Source organism: Leopardus geoffroyi, chromosome A1 (assembly GCF_018350155.1).
Source record: "Leopardus geoffroyi isolate Oge1 chromosome A1, O.geoffroyi_Oge1_pat1.0, whole genome shotgun sequence".
Lineage (NCBI taxonomy): Eukaryota > Metazoa > Chordata > Mammalia > Carnivora > Felidae > Leopardus > Leopardus geoffroyi.
Genome location: NC_059326.1, coordinates 230,914,898 through 230,934,622, shown reverse-complemented (window position 1 = coordinate 230,934,622; position 19,725 = coordinate 230,914,898). Strand labels below are relative to the sequence as shown.

At 46.9% G+C, this 19,725-nt stretch overlaps 1 protein-coding gene across 5 annotated transcripts in view; it reads right to left on the bottom strand.

The window, feature by feature from the left end:
* The window catches only part of CTNND2 (catenin delta 2), a 942,188-nt gene that overhangs the window by 2,769 nt on the left and 919,694 nt on the right, over positions 1 to 19,725 (bottom strand). For all 5 annotated transcript variants that reach the window (XM_045441900.1, XM_045441910.1, XM_045441928.1 and 2 more), the window contains 3 exons: positions 16,074 to 16,200; positions 11,772 to 11,903; positions 5,759 to 5,832 (listed from right to left, as the gene is read on the bottom strand). In XM_045441900.1, coding sequence (XP_045297856.1) covers positions 5,759 to 5,832; positions 11,772 to 11,903; positions 16,074 to 16,200 — 333 coding nt within the window. The remainder of the gene's footprint in view (positions 1 to 5,758; positions 5,833 to 11,771; positions 11,904 to 16,073; positions 16,201 to 19,725) is intronic.

The window sequence follows — 19,725 nt, the reverse complement described above, 5'->3', positions numbered from 1 at the left end:
AGAACTAGTTCCACCTGTTTAGTAAGGACAGTAAGACCAAGACTGTTCATGGGCTGGTAATTAACACCTGTATGTGGAGGTCTGGCTCTCCTCTTCCCTTCTGACTGCCTCTGGGGTCCCTTTTCTAGCACTATGCACCCGAAATGAGTGGAACCTCCCCGCAGCTAGGGCACACAGTCACTTGTGAAGTTCTGCTCACGTGCAGTCACTGGGAAGAAGGTCTGGTGTGAATGATAGAACACTTCTAAAGAAACACAGTATGATCACCTCCAAGCAGATTCAGTAATTCCCTATTAATTTAACTAAAGCTCAGCATGGAAAACATCCTATAGAAATTGGTCCTAGTTAATAATGACTTGTAATTAGCACGTTGTGTGTAAATGAATGCTTCTAATGACCTGCACATAATTCTTCTCTCAAGTAAGTGAACCTCCCTCTTTTACATGTAATTGATTTACACTAGTAATTGACCTGTTCTTCATCATAGCTGCCATCCGCTATGTCCCACACTTCTCGTTAGTGGTGCTGATGAGTGAGGTTTTGGGCTACCTGCGAAACATGTTAGCCTAAGAGCCTGGCCACGAGAGGGATGTTTGGAATTAATCATCTGTAATTAAACAAGGCCAGGTCTACCAAATTATGTGGCTAGGCTGAGGCGCTCTTTGCTATCCTTTGAAGAGTTGTGTGCTATGCCGAACTTCTGTGCTCCAGCACCGTGCTGCTACTAAGCATCGAGCATATGAAGGGTAGGAGCTGGAAGATCTAGAAAAATCACATGGGGAGGGGGCTAGAGTTTACTGTGCTTTTATGTCAGTGGGCGCTATCCCCAACATTTAACAAATTCCTCTTTGTTTAACTTTTAATAACAGAAACGTGTATATATGTATGTATATGTCTCTATCTATCTATCTCATCATGTATCTCTCCTTCCCTATTGGGATCAATCCATCCATCCATCCAATTCCCACTTTATAGATGAAGATACTGAAGCTCAGAGAAATTAAGAAACTCCTCCAAGATGTCATGGCTAGCGGTGGTGTGAGATTGGAATATGAATCCATGTCTGGCTGAATCAGAAGTTCACATTCTCTCCACCACACAAACACAGCTTCGGTTGAGCCAAACTGGTCAGGCTTGAGGGCCAGCCTCACTGTGTTGACCCAAGGCTCTATAATAAGAAGGGAGGCTAGTGGACAAAAGTACCCTTGGAAGAGGTCTCACTTCTTTGTGTCAGTCTTATCGGCCAGAGATGGAGAGATCTGCAGGGGAAATCACTCACAGGCTTATGGCTCTCCACAGTGGCTGCTTCTTTCAGGCTTTTGCACAACCTGTTTCAAACTTCTTACTGTTGCCAGGTTCTCTCTGGTTGGTGGACGTTTTTAGGTCGGGCACGTTTATCTTAGTCTCTTACCTTGAGGACTTGCCCTCTTTAATTCATCTGTATTGGTCATAAAGTCTCTTGTCAACCCCTTTTAAGAGTTAGTTCTGTGGTTCTGAGACTGTGTAAATGAACTATCCAGGATGGGTGACAGGTGGCACTGCTGTGTTTGGAGGGATTAAATTTGCTCATCGGCCTGGTCGTGCAGATGTTGACTGTGGATGCACATTCACAGTGGAGGAATGTTGGCTCTATTTTATAACTTACTCTAAGGGATAATCTGACAGAGCTCAAAATTGGACGTATTTTGAGCTCCCAAATATAAGCCTTCCCCATAGAGGAACTAAAAATAAATGCATTTTTTTTTTTTTTACATTGTACTGTTTGCATAAAGCAGACTTCTATGAAGGAAGTAGAATGATGTTCATATACAATAGTGGCATATTCTGAACTTGAGTGTCTGTTGCGGCTCAGTGAGACCGTGGCACAACCAAGGAGCCTGAGGCTGTCTGCTTTTGCCTTAAGGCAGCGTCCTTTCTGGGAAGGGGAGGTGCAACCAGCTGGCTCACATGGGGAGACTGGGCTCTGTCCTGTGGCTCCTGCTCCCATAAAGACACCTTTGTTGAACCTTTTCCTCAATAGGAGAATGTTGGGTTTAAATTATGAAGGATAGTGCCAGTTCTCTACCCCCCAGTTCTGTTAGCATAGTGAGGAAAACTTGGTTGATTCCTCACCGAGTTTGCCTACAACCTGTATTTCTTTCTAACACAAGGGAAATAGCTGCCCATTACAGATCTTCAAACGTGACCACATGGCGAAAGCTGAAGACTCAGGGTGATAATATACAATGAAAGAGGTCATGTGGTAAGGATTCACGGTTCTCAAAGTCTGGTTCAACTGCATCAACATCACTTGGAAGCTTGTTAGAGATGCAGATTACCCACCAAGTCAGAAACTCTGGGGTTGTGGGGGGCCACTGATGTGTGTTTAGTAAGTTGTTCAGGGGATTCTGGCTCATGCTCAAATTTGAGAACCACTGGTAGAGAGGAGACCAGATGGGACAAGAAGGCAGATGAACCAGGTTGGAGTCTTTTCCTTTTCTGAGCTGGGTGACCAAAAGCAAACCCTTATTCTCCTTAAATCTCTGAGGATAATTTCACCTGCTCTTCCCACCTGGCAGTGAAACTGAGGACACCAACCAGAACCTCAAGATGCTGTTTTGATGTCAACGGTAATCATTTTAATGGTGGTCATCAAAACACCAAACCCCTTTGTCTCTAGTTTAGGAACAAAAAATTCTGTTGCTAGCTAGATATATGCAGTTGAATGTGATATTTTTCTTTATCAGTATGTGATAGACTAGTAGAAGCTCAATAACAATTTGGGGGAGTTTAAGTAGTTAATTCTTAAAATGATGTCTGCAACCAGTTGATTGGAGATATAAAAACCAAGGACCACAGATGTTATTTCAGACTAGTGGCTATTTCTTCTAGGAGTCGAAAGGCTTGGAACTCAGTGAAAATAAGACTGGAATTCCAGGTGGTCTCATGGAGAGAGCCACAGTTGAGCAGCTTCCTGGCTCCCTTTCCACTGAGTCATGGAAAGCCTGGCTTATGGCCATTGCCCTGGACCCTGCCTCGCCTGCCCATGCATTTGGAGCTGGGGCCACATTCCCAGCTCTCATTGTCATTGACTCCTCTTGGAGACCTACCTCAAACCAGTTTCCCTCAGTGAATTGCTTCTTCTTGGAGATGAGTCACTGTCCAGCCTCTGTGAAGTTCATGAGGCCCGGCGGGCGACTGAGACACCCAGGAGACTAGAGCGCTCAGCAGAGGACAAGCATCAGCACTGAAATGGAACGGACTCGGGCATATTCCTTCTGGTTAAATTGTTCAAGCTGGTCTTTTATTAGCTGTGAGGTTGTGAGGTCACTCTCAACTCAGGAAAATTCCAAAAATGAAAGCATTCCATCCATCTGGAATGACTAGCCATGTCCACGTGGCCAGAAAATCCAAATTATGGAGGCTCGGTACAAAGTTGTCTCTAGAACTACCCAACTGGAAGAGAACCAAGTCCCCTCTTCTTTTGAATGGGTAGGATGGTCATACCTCAAAACAGAGCCCAAGTTTATTCCAGTAACACTGGAGTTTCCTGGAGTGTCATAATGATTTACCTTGGAAATTTTGGGGGGAAAAACAATTCTTTTTGGTGGACATTTTTAATTGCTGCTTGATCTTAGAATGGGGTTAAGAGTCTCATCATCTACTTCCCTTTGCTGGACCTTCTCAGGGACTAATGATGGCACTGAGCTGATGACACCAGGTGATACTGTGGGACTCAGCTCAACCAGTGGCCTGTCTACAGCATCTCCCCTGTGTTGCCAAATGGTGCAGAGCTCGCACTCCATCCCGGCTGGGTTTCCCAGCATTCGCCGGGGGCACCATGGCCTTGACAATTCGCACTGAGGCTGAGTATGTTCTGGGGCATGCTGGGAAAAAGGTTACATTATGTCACGCCCTCCCTCCATGCAGTGATGCCATCCTAGCACATTAATTCCAATTGGCTTCACTGTTCAGAATAGGCTCTGGAGAAAAGAATTGCCCATAGAGCCACTGTGGACTTTCCTGTATATCTAGGTTGCAAGCAGTGCTAGGAAACTACTGCAGCCACATTGTAAGATGCCAAGGACCTCTGGGCCACACCAGGACATTTCTTCGCTGCCAGCGCTAGTGGAATCCCATGGAAAGAAATATTGGTGTAGAATACGTTCCATTCTTGTGATGAGCTTCTCCTAACCTGAGGAAACTAAAGATAATTCCTATACTCTTGGATGCAAAGTCAGGGTCCTATCACATCCTGACAAGTATCATTAAGAGCTACAGCCAATTCTCTCACTGTGCCTGATATTTGCGAAAATATAAAAGTCATTTTCTGTGACTGAAGTTGGCATTTCCAATACATTTTGCTTCCATTTTCCTTTGTGTTTCCGCAGGCACATTGACACGTGGACGGCTGGTGGCCACCCCCGGTGCTCTCTTGTCTAGTGCTCATGCACCTATTTATTTATTCATTGACCTCTTTGCTTTTAGCAAAGACCGGAGCTGAGGGAGGCCAAGTAGATGTTACCAACGTGTCAGGCGGGCCGTGGGGCCTGGGCATTCACCGGGGGTTTGTGAACCACACCAGCTGTCTTCCAGAATGGCTCCGCATGGACTGGAACATTGAGGGCAAAGGGATAACTCCTCTACCCACGACCATTTCTCCTGTTGATGGGTGATTAGAGGAAAAGGTAATTTAAGGTCGAGGAGATATTTTTCGTGTCCTCCTCCTTCTTTTGGAAACGGCCCTGCACAAGATATTCTTATCTGCTAGAAGGGAGTCCCTTTCCTTTTCAAAGATGCTGCCCCACAGGGTGTTGAGAAATGCTTAAACACAGCACATCTAACTTCCATGTCATCTGGTTATTGCAATCAAACAAACAACTTTCAGATTTATCTTTCAGCCCAACTTCCCTGACCTGTGGCAGGAATCCCGAGCGTCAGCAGAAGCCAGCTCTGGCAGTGGTTATCGGTGGCCAACAGCGATGAGGAACAGCCGTCTTTCTGTCATGACCACTCCAGGGGCCAAATGTATGAAGCTGTCAGTCAATGGAGGAGCAAAGGCTGTGCCTTTTGCTTTGATAGCTCCCACAGAAGCACAGGGAACACGTGCCAAATGAGACAAACACTCACAAACTTAAGAGCACTTCTGGACAGAGCTACGGCTAGCATTCCTCAAACTTGGACACACACACGCATCACCTAAATGCCTCGAAAAAAGGCAGCTCTGATGCATTTGTTACACTGGATGGATTAGGGGCAGGGGTCAGACAAGAATCTCTTCTGCCTTTCTGACAAGCTCCTGGGCCGTGCTGAGGCTGCTGGTTCCCCAACTAGACTGAATAGCGAGGCATTCCTCGACGCAGGTTATTTCATTGTCCATTATTGCACTTGTCTTTATTTTATTGGAAACCGTCATGTATAACGAGCTGTATGTGAGAACTGGCTGGGTTACAGGAGCCACCTAATCCCTGTCTAGTAATTACACACTGTGTCCACTTGCGTATTTGAGCCTTTTGGTTGTGGGTCATAGCCGAGAACTTGCTTTCTACCCCGAGCAGGTGGCTGTAGTGAAATCAAAGTTTGTTTTCAAATTTGAGGCTGTTCTGGTGACCGTGGTCACCCCACGTATGGTATGTGAAATGTGAGTGGAGGAAAGGCGATTTTCTTTTTTCGGTCCTTTATGTATGTTACGCAGAAGCTAATTTATTATTTTACAATTCCCGGCTCTTTCACATAAGTCGAAGGGGAAAATGAATACAAATGCGGGCATCTCCTTTACCTGGTTATGTTTGATGTCTTCGGTGGGCGCACCATATGAATTCCTATACAAAGTTGAAATTCCAGTGTTTTGAGCTGAAAGCGAGAAGGAAACAAAAAGTATTAGCAAAGAGAGCAAGATTTCAAGTGAGGAATGATGGTTATCAAGGTGAGTTCTTGCCCTGACAAAGCTTGGTTTCTCTGGGACCATCCCAAGGTCCATTGCCAAGGGGAAGAATTCATTGGCCCTGGACACTTCATTTTACATGCAGATATTAAGAAAGATGAACAGCGAATTCTATACAATCCCCACAGCAGGTGGGTTTCTTGCAATAACATTCAGACTGTCCACAGGGTCAGGGCAGGGGCAGCAAACAACGGCTATCTTGCCAGGGTGACTGCCTTCTTCTCTGGTGAGAACTAGTGGGTAATAAAGGTTTGTCTCCCACATCGAAGCATGCAAGAATCTGCAGGAGCAGCTTAGGTTTGAGCTGGAGAACGACAGGAATGCAGTTTCTAATTTGGGCTCACAGAGTGCTTCATCATCATGTAGACAGTTCGTTTCTCAAAGCCCCCAAGGATGGGCAGGAAGCATCATCTGCCTCTGCCCTGTGCTTCTGGAAGGCTGCAGCTTTGGGACCCAATAGACACAGGGCCAGGAGCCCCTCCCCCTGTCTTGTGAGCGGCCTGTGGTCTAGCCGAAAGGAAGGAAGGTCTCCTCTGGTGGCCAGCAGCTTCCAAAGACACGGGCAGGGTTTGCCCACCTGCTCACTTAGAACCCTCCTAGAACCCTCGGGGCTCATGCCTCAGGCCCAGAGGAAGGCCCCAGGGCACCACTCCCCTCATAGCCCTTAAAAGGTCATGATTTAAGAGAGCTCTGGAAAAAATTATCAAGCGTCACTGGGGTATAAAATACTCTAGAAATAAAGATGTGCTCGCTTCGGCAGCACCTATACTAAAATACTCTAGAAATAAAGAAAAGCGTTTCTTTAGTTTCCTGTGTCCATGGAATAATAAAATAGGATATGACACACCGTAGCTGTTCTCTCACAGGCACAGTTAACTCGAGACACAAGGCCAGTCATACCTATCACCCCACCCATGACTCTTACTAAAAGCACAAAATAGCTGTGCAGTAAAAGTCCTCTCAGGAAATTCAGCTTAGGAAGTGAGAGCTGAGAGCCCGTTCTAGATTTTGAAGACCACCCTGGCATATTCTCTGGCTGGGTGTATGACGCTCCTCTCTCTGTACTGTTGCCTAGACCCTTGCTGTCGAATCTTCCTTGACAACCGGCTTCCGCCCTCCCCAACGCTACTCATCCATCCTTCCTGTTCCCCAAAGCAGTGCCACCTTGCTTGGCACACTGGATCATGTCACTGCAAGGCTTTGCCAAGGTGATTGTGGCAAAAGCTGCACGATCGGGGCCCTGCCCGATTTTCCACAGTGTCTCCCTCCATTCTTCTCTCGTCAAGGAAGCCCAAGCTATGCTGGTCCTCTTTCCTTGGTCGAGCGCGCAGAGTTTGTTTGTTCAGCTTCCGGGATGTTGTGCTGGCTGATCCCTCTCCCTGGAACTCACTCCCGCCCCATTCCCCCCCACCCCGCCCTCTGGACTACCTCCCCTTGGTGGTGGTGGTGGTGGGGAGTTTAGTTTAGTCTCCCATCTCAACCCTGTGAAACAACTCTGCCCCCACGGGCACCCTGTGGCTTCTGAACCTGTTAATTTTCTCCATCACACTCAACACCATGTGGTCCTAGCTTGTGGGTGAGCTTGCTCTGGTGTCTTCCTTGTGTATCACCTCCCTTCACTGCTCCATGAGGCCAGAAATCAGTATCCCCATGTCTGGGACTGTGCTTGAACTCAGTGGATGCTCCTGGAGCGAGCATTATTTGCGGAGTGAACGAATGAATGAGTAACCCTGAGAAAAGAGGCCCTCAGAGCTATGGCTTGCTGATGGAAAATGTCACATCAAGGTGAAATTTTGTTTTTCTGGGACTCAGAACAAAATGAATTTTTTAATTGGGGGGGATCATGCACTCGTACTTGACTTGCTCCCCCTTCCTGTCATGGTTGTGGCTTCTGGGCTAAAGATGTTCCTACTGGAAATTCTTTCCTCCTGCTCTTTGGTCCACTTCACCTGTTTATAGGAGGCTGTGTAGCCGAGATTGAACTTGTAGCTTCTGCAGACACATGAAGCAGATGTCGTCATGGATGCTCTGCCCTTGTATGTCTGACCCAAGAGCACACTCATGAGGAAATGCCTTTCTTCTTCTGTATGGGCCCCGATTTCCAACTGAATCAACATATTGAAGATTAGAATGGCTTTAAAAGGGCGTAAGAGAGACACTGACAAAAACGGGCTGGACCGTTTGATGTAAAGGCATTTGGGAAGCTCAGATGGGAGGGCAAAATCCCCTGGGTGAATTTTAAAGTCAGGCCACGCAGCTGCTGGGATCACACAGCCCTCCTCTAATGCATGCTTCTGAACACGTAACGTTCCTAGGGAATCATGACCTCAAGAAATAGCTATAACCGTTCTGCATGCCTGAATGAAGAGCTGACATTGGCTTTCTGCAGGCTCCTCGGTGGCAAAAGAACACTAAGGGAGGAGACATTTCAAAAGACTCCATCTCAGCTCGATAATGAATCCAGAAGAGGTGGGTGGGGGGAGGCTGGCACAAAAACCTCGAAGGATCTTCATTTCTAAGGGCTCAGCAGAGGAGATTTTGAACCCTGGCAAGGGCCTGCTTCACTTTAAGCTGTCCCATGCTGCATTTTGAGCGTGAAACTTCCCATGGTTTTCCCAAGGTGGAGGGAGTGTTCTCTTTGGGGGAAACGGTAGGACATGCTCTGATGTCTTAGAAACAAGGGAGATGGCAGTTTTTCAGATATTTTTCAAGGTACTATACTGTAAGTGTCCCCTGGATATTTGTGAATGAGAAAAGGTATTGCTCTTGATGTGGCGGTCACAAGAGATGTGACCTGCAGGTGAACACTGAAATGATGGGCACAAGCAAAAGTGCTGTAGAGCAGGGGTTGGCCATTCGTCCTCTCCATTCTTATATGAAACCTTGGCTCCCACCTGGCTTGGCTGGGGACTCACTCATGCCACTGTGGAAGGTGGTTAAGTAAATGCCTCCTCCTTCCATCACCTCCTCCGTCACCACCTCCTCCGTCACCACCTTCACCATCACCTCTTCCACCTCCTCCATCACCATCACCATCTCTGCCATCACCATCTCCTGTGTCGTCACCGTCACTGCCTCTGTCATCACCCCCTCCATCTCCAACATCACCGCCTCCACCATCACCTCCTCTACCCTCACCATCTCCTTTGTCACTACCATCACTGCCTCTATCATCACCCCCTCCAACATCACCATCGTTGCACCCTCCATCACCGCCTTTTCCATCCTTCCATCATCACCTCCTCCAACACCACCTCCTCCACCTCCACCATTATCACCTCCACCATCACCTCCTCCACCTCCACCTGCTGATCACCATCTCTTGTGTTACCACCATCACTGCCTCTATCATCAACACCTCCATCCCACCATCGCCACCATCACCACCGTCATTGCCTCCTCCATCACCACCTCTTCCATCACCACCTCCACCGTCACCATCACCGCCTCCACCATCACCACCACATTTCCACTACATCAACTTCACCTCTACCTCCTCTACCACCGTCATCACCTCCACCCCCATCATCACCTCCACTAGCAACTCCACCACCACTACCATCACTGTAGATAACAGCAACTAACTTTTACATAGAAACTCGGCTTAAAGGCAACCATCCCGTATAAACGTATTGTTCAATAAAGACCTCTGCTCTTCTAGGCATGCTAGATGAGTGATAGCGTATTTTTGAATTGTTGAAAGTACATTAGAGCAAAGATGGTGAAGCCTCTTAAACAGGTTTGAAAAATTACATATACCTCAATACTGGAATTACCAAGCTCCCTGCCATTTTCTGGGAAGATTAAACATCTGGAAACATGTTAGATTTTATTGTTTATTTTACTATGTGTGCAGGGCATGATTATGTACCATTGGAAATATTTCAACATAAAAACACCCACATTTAAAAGCCTTGTGAGGGGTGCCTGAGTGGCTCGGTTGGTTGAGTGTCTGACTTGATTTCAGCGCAGGTCATGATCTCACAGGTCATGAGGTGGAGCCCTACATCGGGCTCTGAACTGACAGCACGGAGTCTGCTTGGGATTCTTGCTCTCTCCCTCTCCCTCTGCTCTTTCCCTGCTCGTAAGCTCTCTCTTTCTCTCTCAAAATAAATACATGAACATTAAAAAAAAAAAGCCTTTTGAATAATTCTACTGGGCAAGAAAGAAAAATTAAATAACAATACAGTTTCACAATTATTCTTGTAATTATAATCTCAATGGGTCATCTCAGACAGCCAGTGATGTGGCCACCTAGGGCAATAAGAACCACAAAACGAATGGGGCAGGTGGATTTGGTGTCACTACTCTGGAGTAATTGGTACAAATAAGACTCTCTGCTGAATGCGTTGGCTCTAGGGACTCGGCATTCAGATTCATAGCTTTCTTTGTTCATGCTCGTCTACAACTGGGCCAACATTTAAGGGGGGAAAGCAGCACGTAAGAATAAGAAGGTATATCCTGCATAACGAGTTCAGGCATTAGGCTGAGACTTTCCCTGGTAGGGACTGTACGTGGAGGCAGAGTGCTGACCTGGGAGTTTGCATCGGGAGCATCTGTTTACTGTGCTTTTCTTTTTTGCAGTCATGCACAGTTACCATGGAAAACACTGCCTCTGGGGTAAGTGCACTTACCATTAGAAAGATTTATCTTAGATGGCCTGGGTCTGGAAGACGCCTTAATAAATCATCCAATTTGTCTCTTCTGCTTCCCTGCAGGTCTACACCTAAATAATATCTGAGAAACTCACACTTTGGAGATCCTCTTGATAAGCAGTTCTCAATGTCTGTTTAGGATTCTTCCCTTTATGCCCCAGTTTTGTGAATGGCCTCATCCGGCCATGTTCCTCACAGCCTATTTTCAAGAGGGATCCATCTCTGTCCACGTGGCAAAAAAAGGGTGTGGAATCCCTGTTAGAGATCCTGATGGCTCTGGAAGCTCTGCTTTCCAGGCACAACCTCCTCTACAGCAGAACCTCCAAGTCCTGTCTCTTGGAGGAGGGGAAAACCAGCACAGGGAGGAGTGTGTGGAGAGCCTGGAGGGGATGAGGAATGGGAACAGTAACACTGCCCCAAGGAGAGTTGTTCAGAGCAGAAGGGGAGTTAAGGTCAAGGCTGGTCATGAGAAAGGCCAAGCAGCACTGGGCACCAATTTTTGCCTTGATGGGGTCCCAGCTGATGAGAAAGGAAAGGCAATGGGTATGATTGGGGTAGCGAGGGATAAAGAGCAGAAAAGATCAATGCCTCCATATAGAAAGTGTGATTATTGGTTTTAATGAATCTTCTTAGGAGTTTGTCACGATAAGAGATTGGTTTCATGTCAAGAAGAGAAAATGTCTCCACAGGAGTTCTTAGGGTTTCATTGAAATCTCTTTCTTTACTGACCCCCTCCCTTCCCCCTCTTTTCTTATCCATTTTCCCTTCCTTCTGTTGAGAATAGCAAAGCTTGGCCATAGTGCACCCACCATCTTGGGTCCTCTCCACTCTGGATTATGTCAGTCAAGAAGAAAATCTATGGTGACTCCTCTCTCTCATTTGAGGGAAGGTTACGAGATGAGCAGATGAGAAGGAAAGGGGTAGGTAAAGAATGAGAATACAATGTGCATAGAGAACATTTTCTCTTAGTTATTTTCAGGTATAAGTTATTTTCAGGTATAAGAGGCTCAGTTATATTCCTCTGGCTTAATCTCGTCCCCACTTCCTGAGAATCCTTGCTGTCAAGCTCTCAAGTGACCCTCTAGCTGCTAAGTCCTGCTGAGCTGTCAAGCATGGTTTGAAGTCTCCCGGCCTGGCCCTGTCCCGGATCAAGCCACCGGCTCTGAGGAGAATACGCAAGAAGCTGAGCTCACCTGTCATGGTGTCTTTCCTGGAAGTGTGTTCTCCTTTAGTCCCGTGGTAAGTGGCATTGCTCCCAGTGGATTCATAGTCTGTTTTCCTTTCCTTGAGGCTGATCATTTCCCGAGGTGAAGCTGGGGCACTTGCTACATAAAGAAATCAAGAGGAAGACTTTGTGTGTCTCGTTCTGCAGCACGGATAGCTTTTCACACCAACAGCTAAGGTCCTGAAGACACGTGACTCAACCTGAAGCAATATGTGTGCGTGGACCTGCTGATTTGTGTTCTTTTGGCTCTTGTCTTACCCCTTCCCCTTGTCCTTGTCATTCGGTGCTTTATAGTTATGGGAGCATGCAGCTTGGGGGCAGGAAATTAAAGGCGATCTCCTGAGGCCATCTTTCTTAAAAGACATCCTGATGGGGACATGACCCACCTGAGGTGCACAGGACAGTTTTCAGAATGAGATCAGGCTTGTTTTCTCTGTCTCCTCTCTTCTCTTTTCCTTCCCTACCCCTCCCTCCCTCTCTCCTTCCCTTCCCCTCTTCCTTCTTTTCTTCCTTTCTTCCTTTTTAAAAATCAGGTGTTTCAGAGGCGCTGGTACTGATGTTGAAGAATCTCTGATTAAAATAAATGCGGTTTTACTTAAATGCCGTGTGACTCAGAGACTGCCCTAAAGGAAGCCAGAGGAAGCAGCTAGGATGTTCTGTGGGGCTGGCATGACCCAACTTGCACAGATCAGCCTGTGGAGGGGGCTGGAGCAGGGGTGCGCAAAGACCTCCTTGATGAATGCCCTGAGCAATCTCCTAACTACGCTTTGCACCCCGGACCCAGGGAGTGAGCCCTGTCATCTCTTTGGGTCTCCATATCTAAAACAATGGGTTGTAATTAAAGGATCCCTCTGGGAAGTCCTCAAGTTTTTAAAGTGCCCTCAGAATAGAGGAGAGACTAGCCTTGGAGGTAGGGAAGCAAACAGAAAGAGGTCTAGATTTCTTAGAAGATAGAATGGATCGGTCGGCAGCAGGTGAACAGCCCTACTGGTGCCGAGATGGGTCGGAAGGAGTGCAGGTCTGAGTGTGTGGGTGGCAGTGAGGCAGCCGCTGTCTGTGCTCCTCAGTGACACCACTTGGCGTCTAGAGCTTAGACAATTGCCCCTATCTCAGTAGAGCTCGGGTGTGGTACTCTTCTGTCCCAGATCTGTCCCCAGCCTCCATGCCCGAGGACAGTGCTTCTTAAACTTGTTTCACCTTAAGACTCATCTAGAATCCAGGGATTCCAGGACCCCACCCCAGACCTTCTGAATATGAATTTTCAGGGGGTGGGTCTAGGAGTCCATACTTAACAAGCATACCTGGTAATTATTAAGGCTAGGGGAGCTATGGGGAACTCTTGATTTTTTTGGATAAAGCCCTCTTTGCCAGTAGTATCCAAGCCCCTTCCAGTCAATCCTCAGTATATCTTTCAGCTTATCATTCACACCCTCTGCAGGATCCCTCAGCTCCAGCCCACCGGGCCTGCCTGTTCCCTCAATGTCCTTTTCTTTTCCGTGTCTGAGCCGCTTGGTGCATTTCATCAAGCTTAGTATCTCCTATGGGCAAATCCCTACGCTAGACACTGGGAACAGAAACATGAATCATGTCACTTTCTGAACTCGAGGAGGTCAGGAAACAGACATGCAAATAAACTGGTATCAGAGGCAGAGTGCTTAGCAGACATCACAGCCAAAGGCTGAGGAGAGAAACAGACGGAGCCTTTGCCCCCATCCTTTCCCGAGAGGCGCCCTGCCTGCTTCTCAAACCTATCCAAACAAAATCGAGGCTCCCTGCTCAGCTCTCAAAACCCCGAGAGGTTCTTAATCCTGGCTTCCCATTAGAACTAAATCCTTGGAATACTTTCAAAAATACTGATACCTGAGGGGCGCCTGGGTGGCTGGCTCGGTTGGTTACGCATCTGACTCTTGATTTCGGCTCAGGTCGTGATCTCAGGGTTCGTGAGACCGAGCCCTACACTGGGCTCTGCGCTGACAGTGTGGAGCCTGCTTGGGATTCTCTCTCTCCCTCTGGCTCTGCCTCTTCCCCGCTCGTGTTCTCATTCTCTCTCTCTCTCAAAATAAATAAACTATAAAAATACGGTGATACTTGAACCCCACCCAGAACCTGTTGGACCGGAATCTCTGGATCTCTGGGTGTTAAGTCTATTGGGGAGACAGGGAAGAAAATGGTGTTTGCTCTACATAACATGGCTGGGCTGTATGTTTCCAGTTCCTGGGTGTTCTCAGAACATCGGCCACTGTGTCTCCCTCACCTCCTCCACCTCTGCCCCTCTCTTATCTTCAGTTCTCTGTTGTCCTCTCCTGGGAAAGTCCTTTCCCTGCCCTTGCTCCTTCGTTTCTAGGTCTTCCTGCATACAGGCTAGCCTTTTATGAGTCACTGCCAGGAAACCACGAAGGGACAATATTTTGGAGCCTCTTGACCAAAGTTCTCAATATTAGCACCTAATAGTGTGCAGATGGTGGGTTTATTAAGCTACGTCAAGTGTGTAATTATCTCAAGACCTCACACACTAGTCTGAGTCGCTAGGAAACTAAGATCGTACTCCTGGAAAAATCCAATCACGCCAACAAGTGTTTGCTAGATGTCTTTAATGCGCCTCACGAGTAAATACCGGGTGGCGGCCTAGCTGAATGGCTGGGATAGCGTCTTGATAAGCCACTGCTTCTCCTTCCAGGCATCTTCCAATCCATTATGCCATCTCGCATCTTCCTAACAATGAGGGGCTCTTCACAGTTAGGGCTTTAGAAAGAACCCATCCTCGTGCTTCTCAGACTCACTGGTCTTTAGCTTTCTGAGACATATGGAGGTAAGGAGTGCCTGGGTGGCTCAGTCGGTTGAGCATCTGACTTAGGCTCAGGTCATGATCTCAGGGCTCATGGGTTCGAGCTCCGTGTCGGGCTTTCTGCTGTCAGCACAGAGCCCACTTTGGATCCTCTGTCCCCCTCTCTTTCTACCCGTCCCCCGCTCTCTCTCTCTCTCTCTCTCTCTCAAAAAATAAACAAAACATAAAAACAAGGACGTATGGAGGTAAGACATGTAAAAGGCCACCCCTGTGCTTCTGAGGCAGGTGGAAGTTTCTCCAGTTACACGGAGGTTTCTGATTCTCATCTAGTGGGGGACTAAACGTTAGCAGCAGTAACATCACACTAAAAATAGAAGCTTTCATGGGGCTGGGAGAGAGTGATTTATTTCAGTCAAATATTCCCCATTCATGTCTGATTTTCCTCATCATTTTGACAGTAAAGTGCGGTGTAAAGTTTTATGGCAAGTGATCTCAAGGGCAGGGGAGTGCCCTTCTACCTTGCCCTCCGAGATGCAGGTCTCGTAGCTCCTCACCAGGGCCAGGGCAGCAAAGAGCAAGGAGACACTCTTAAATCTCTTAAATAAAAGCCTATATAGCTGTGTGTGTGTGTGTGTGTGTGTGTGTGTGTGTGTGTGCGCGCACGCGCGTGCGCACACACGTATAGATAGGATTATTTATCCATGCTTCCTTCTTACAACAAAACCCAAAACGCAGAAATAAAAAATTCAAACTTACGCTGTGAATAAAAACAATAAAGACTATGTCTCTTATATAGTAAATGATGTGCTCATATTTTGCCTTTAATTTTTTCCTTAATCTTGGGCAGTATATAATGTGATTGTAAAAGGGTATCAAGTGTCTTTATAAGTAAGTAAGAACAGTTAGTTCAAAATGTAAGCAACAGAAATGTGACAAAACCAGAAAGAAAATTAAACTGAGTGACTTAAAAGTTACGCTTTCGCTTCGTAACAAGACTTTATCATTTATCAGCTGGTTTAAAGGTAATAACAACAGGCTAACCAGATATGGGGTGGTAATGAGACCCTCAATGGGATATTCAAATGTATGTCATTCTAGAGCAAGAAATAGCATGCCCTTTCTCCACTACTCTGTTATTCCAGTGATAATCAATACAATGTTACTCAAACTATTCCAAGTTGGAAAAAGGTGCATAGAAAACCCTGATTTGCAAACATCTGATAGCTGTCTTTATTCTTGTTGCTGACTAAATGCAGGTCTAACACCTGTTAGAGATTTTTTGAAATCTGTTTGAGAGATTTGCTCTGAATCTGTGTTAACATAACACAAAGTCACCACCGCTATGAAAGAAAACAGACTCATTTGAGACTTCTAGCAAATGTCCAAGTCGGACAGCTCTCCTCCTGTGGGAGTCACCTAAGGGGTGGGAAGGAGGGCTCTGGGGCCAAGGGACAGCAGGCCTGGCTGGGTACAGGCGTCGCTTACCTGAGCGGTTGTTGGGAGACACACGCACAGGGGAGATGGAAGGCGTGCGGGAGGAAGAGTAGGGCCTTTGCCGATCCCTCTCGATGGTTGAGGATGAGGCTACAAAGTGATACTGTGACCATCCGTCCTGCAACAGACAGCACGCTCCCATTAAGTGGGGAAGGTGGAGTGATTCTTCATCACCTGACATTGCGATGTTCCAAACGCTAGATTTTGCAAAGCATTTCTGCAGTCTGTCAAAAGAGATCACTGAGCCCTGCTCGATCGATCATCAAGGTTCCCAGAGACAAGTGTGAACAGACACCCACCTTGCTCCCTCCAGACAGCCTGACATGGGGCGGGCCTGCTTTCCTTCCCAAACGTTGAATAAATGGCCAGAAGATTTGAACGAAAACATGATGCTAAAAATGTTAGATGACCCTGAAACTGTCTCATCTTTACCTACCTGCTTCCAGCTCTGTCTGGCCCTCTTTTCAACTGCCTTGAAGTCTTCCAAAAGTATTTATGCTTTTTATCCCCGAGGACCAATCAGTTTGCAATCACAATGCCAAGCAGCATCTTCCCTGCCAGGTGATCCCCCATTTTTGCTTCCAACCTCCTTGGCCGCCAATGCCCCAGCCCCACCTGCTCAAGGCCTTTAGCGTGACCGTCACTGTGTCTTCACGCCCAGATGGGTATGTTCTCTGGTTTAACCCAGGAACTATATTGTTCACTTTAGAGCATATTCGAAATGTGTCCTACCAATTAAGTCTTCCATTAAGCCTTCAGTTAATATACAAAAATGCACATGTACCATTTTTTCATTATAAAAGCCAAATAAACACATTGTGCATCATATTTTGTGAATTCAGAAAGCATAAAGAAGAAAAAAAAATTGCCAGGAGTTCCACCCTCCCTTCACCCCGGCAAGAACTCATGTTCATGTATATCCTCCCAGTGTCTTCTCTTTTTTAATTCAACTTCATTTGCATCGAAGTCATATGTCAAAGGGACCTAAAACTACAACAAAGAAAAGCAGACACCTGCCTCACCCCCACTCCTGCTTCATAGAGGCAACCACTTCAACTCTTTTGGCTTTTTCTGTTTCTGATTATATTTAGATTTTTAAGGGACTCAATGTTCTATAAAGAATCATTGCAAGCATAAATAGACGGAAGTTAATGAAGAATAAAATTCATACTCATTTCAGTATTTCTGTCTTTGTTTATCTAATTCTTGTTCCTATTCTGTTTGGCTGGTAGGCAAAAGCCAAGGTGAGAAGTATGCTATTTTAAAAGCTATTATCTAGCGCTTACCTAGCACTACCTTTACTACAAGGCAAAACTTTCTCAACAATCTCATAGGCTGGATACTATTATTATCCCATTTTAGTCAGCCTTAGACAGTTAATGGGACACCTAAGTCAAACACGAAGCAAGTCAAGAAATATTAACACTGAAATGTGGCACACTTGTAAGTATTTGAAGGGAGACATAAAGCAAGGTTAGGGGATCGAGGAGCGTGGAGTGTAGAGATGCTGGTGTGGCTAGTTTATGGGATATGGTTATGGAATGTGTGTTGCTCTGGGACCACTTAGCATTGCAGCAGGGACCTGGAGGATGATAAGGTGCCAGGTACCGAAGACGCAGGCTGGGGCTGCCAAGCCATGGGAAGAATAGATGGGAACGCGGGTGGACGTGGGCTAAGTGCATGTGAGAGCCACCAGAAGTCCCTGTGGCTGAGGAGCGATCAAGAGGCTCCAGAAAGATAAGAAGCCTTCGGAGTGACTAGAACAGTTTGGGGAGAGCAGGGAGACCAAGGAAGAAACTATCCGTTGGACGAGGGAGACACAACCCTGGCTTGGATAGCAGCAGATGATGGGCAATGGGCAGATATGGCATCTGTGTTGGAGGGTTTGCTGATGACCTGGCTGTTGGGTGCAGGCGGGAGGAGTCAAGCTTTACCCCAGTGTTCCTGGTATGAACAACAGGGTACTGGAAGTGCTATTTACTGAGACAAGGAATACTGGGAGAGAAGTAGCTTTAGGTGTTGAAACCAACTGCCATTTGGGACAAGTTGGGTAGAGATGCCTGTTGGACATGAAAGAGAAGATACAGAATAAAGCAGAATCTGCATATCAGGGTTTCAAGAGCGATTTTAGGGCTGGAGATAAAATTTTGGAGTTGAGCATAGAGACGTTATTTGAAACAAGGAGAATGGATAGAAATGTGAATGCAGATAAAGGAAGAAAACAGGGGACACAGGAAGGAGTTCTGGAATACTCTAGAATTTAGAGAGTGTGAGGAGCCTGAGAAGGGACAGAGAGAGCTGGGAGGAGGACCAAGAAGGTATGAGATCAGGCAAGATTAGGAAAGCTCATGGGTAAAGGAGAAGACCAACCGGATGAGAGGCAGGACCAGCAACTGGCCACTGGCCTGGGGAACATGGAAGCCATTATAACTGGGGCAAAAGTACTTTCTTTGGTCAGGTTGGCAAACATCTAACTGGAGTGGGCTCCACAGATAATGAGAATTGATGAAGGAGAAGGGTGAGCCCAGACCACTTTTGACAAAGTTTTATTATTAAGGGGAGTGGAGAAATGGGGCTTGGAGAGACTTGAGTGACAAAGAGGTATTTTCATAGATCACCTGGGAGATACTGAGCATTTCATTCTTTCCTTGGGAGTGACTCAACAGAGAGGAGGAAAGAGCCTGATACCACAGAGGAAGCGAGAAGCTGCAGGGAATTTCAGGGAGGAGCGTGGAGAGGATTTGGGAACAATGGGCTGAGCGTGGAGAGGATTTGGGAACAATGGGCTCGTGAGCCATGGAATAGGAGGAGGACAGCCAGGTTGTGTGGTCACAGATGCAGCAAGGAGGCTGTAGATTTGGTGGCGGGAGGCTAAGGACATTCTCTCATGTTTTCTTGCATGTTCTCTGGGTGGGGTGAGAAGTGAGGTCATCAGCGGAGTGTGAGGAAGAGCTGGAGCTTAGAGAACAAAAGGGAGGAGGGGGACAAAAGAGAGGAAGGAGGGAAGGTGTGTGAAATGGTTCTTAAGGTAAGTGGGGGGCAAGATGACCATGGCCAGGCGGTCTGGAGGCCAGAATGCTGAGAGGCGACTTAAGGCACGTGGCAATGAATTTACAATGAGACCACAGGTTCGCATCGTTCCTTGTTTTTCTCCAGCCAAATTCAGCTGCCCTGTGGCAGGTGTGGAGTTGATTGAATTGGATGGGGGTGGTCAGGAAGGCAACCTGGAAGGAGACAGGGAGTGCAAACAGAATGTCATGGAAGCCCATGGAATCTATGCCTGGGACAAAGGAAAGTGTAAATGTTGAGGAGATGGAGAATGAAAACTAGTTGGTGGCTGCAGATCCTAAAAGGGTCACAGGCTGCTGGGGTGGGGGTACTTCACAGATGCTGGTTTTTTCCTTGGGGAGGGGCGTGGCAAATGAAACAGCCACCACTTGAGAGGGCAGCAGGGTGGCGGGTGTGGGGAGCGTGTGTTCAGGGATATCCCAGTGTCAGAGCAAGAAGAAGGGGTGGGCAAAGCATACAGGGGATTTTGCTGATAGCAGACCATGGGCTAAAGGGGCAAAGGAATGGGAAGCAGGTGAAAGGAAGGTGGGTTACTGGGGCAGATTACTGGCTATCCTGAATCTTTAAATGCTAA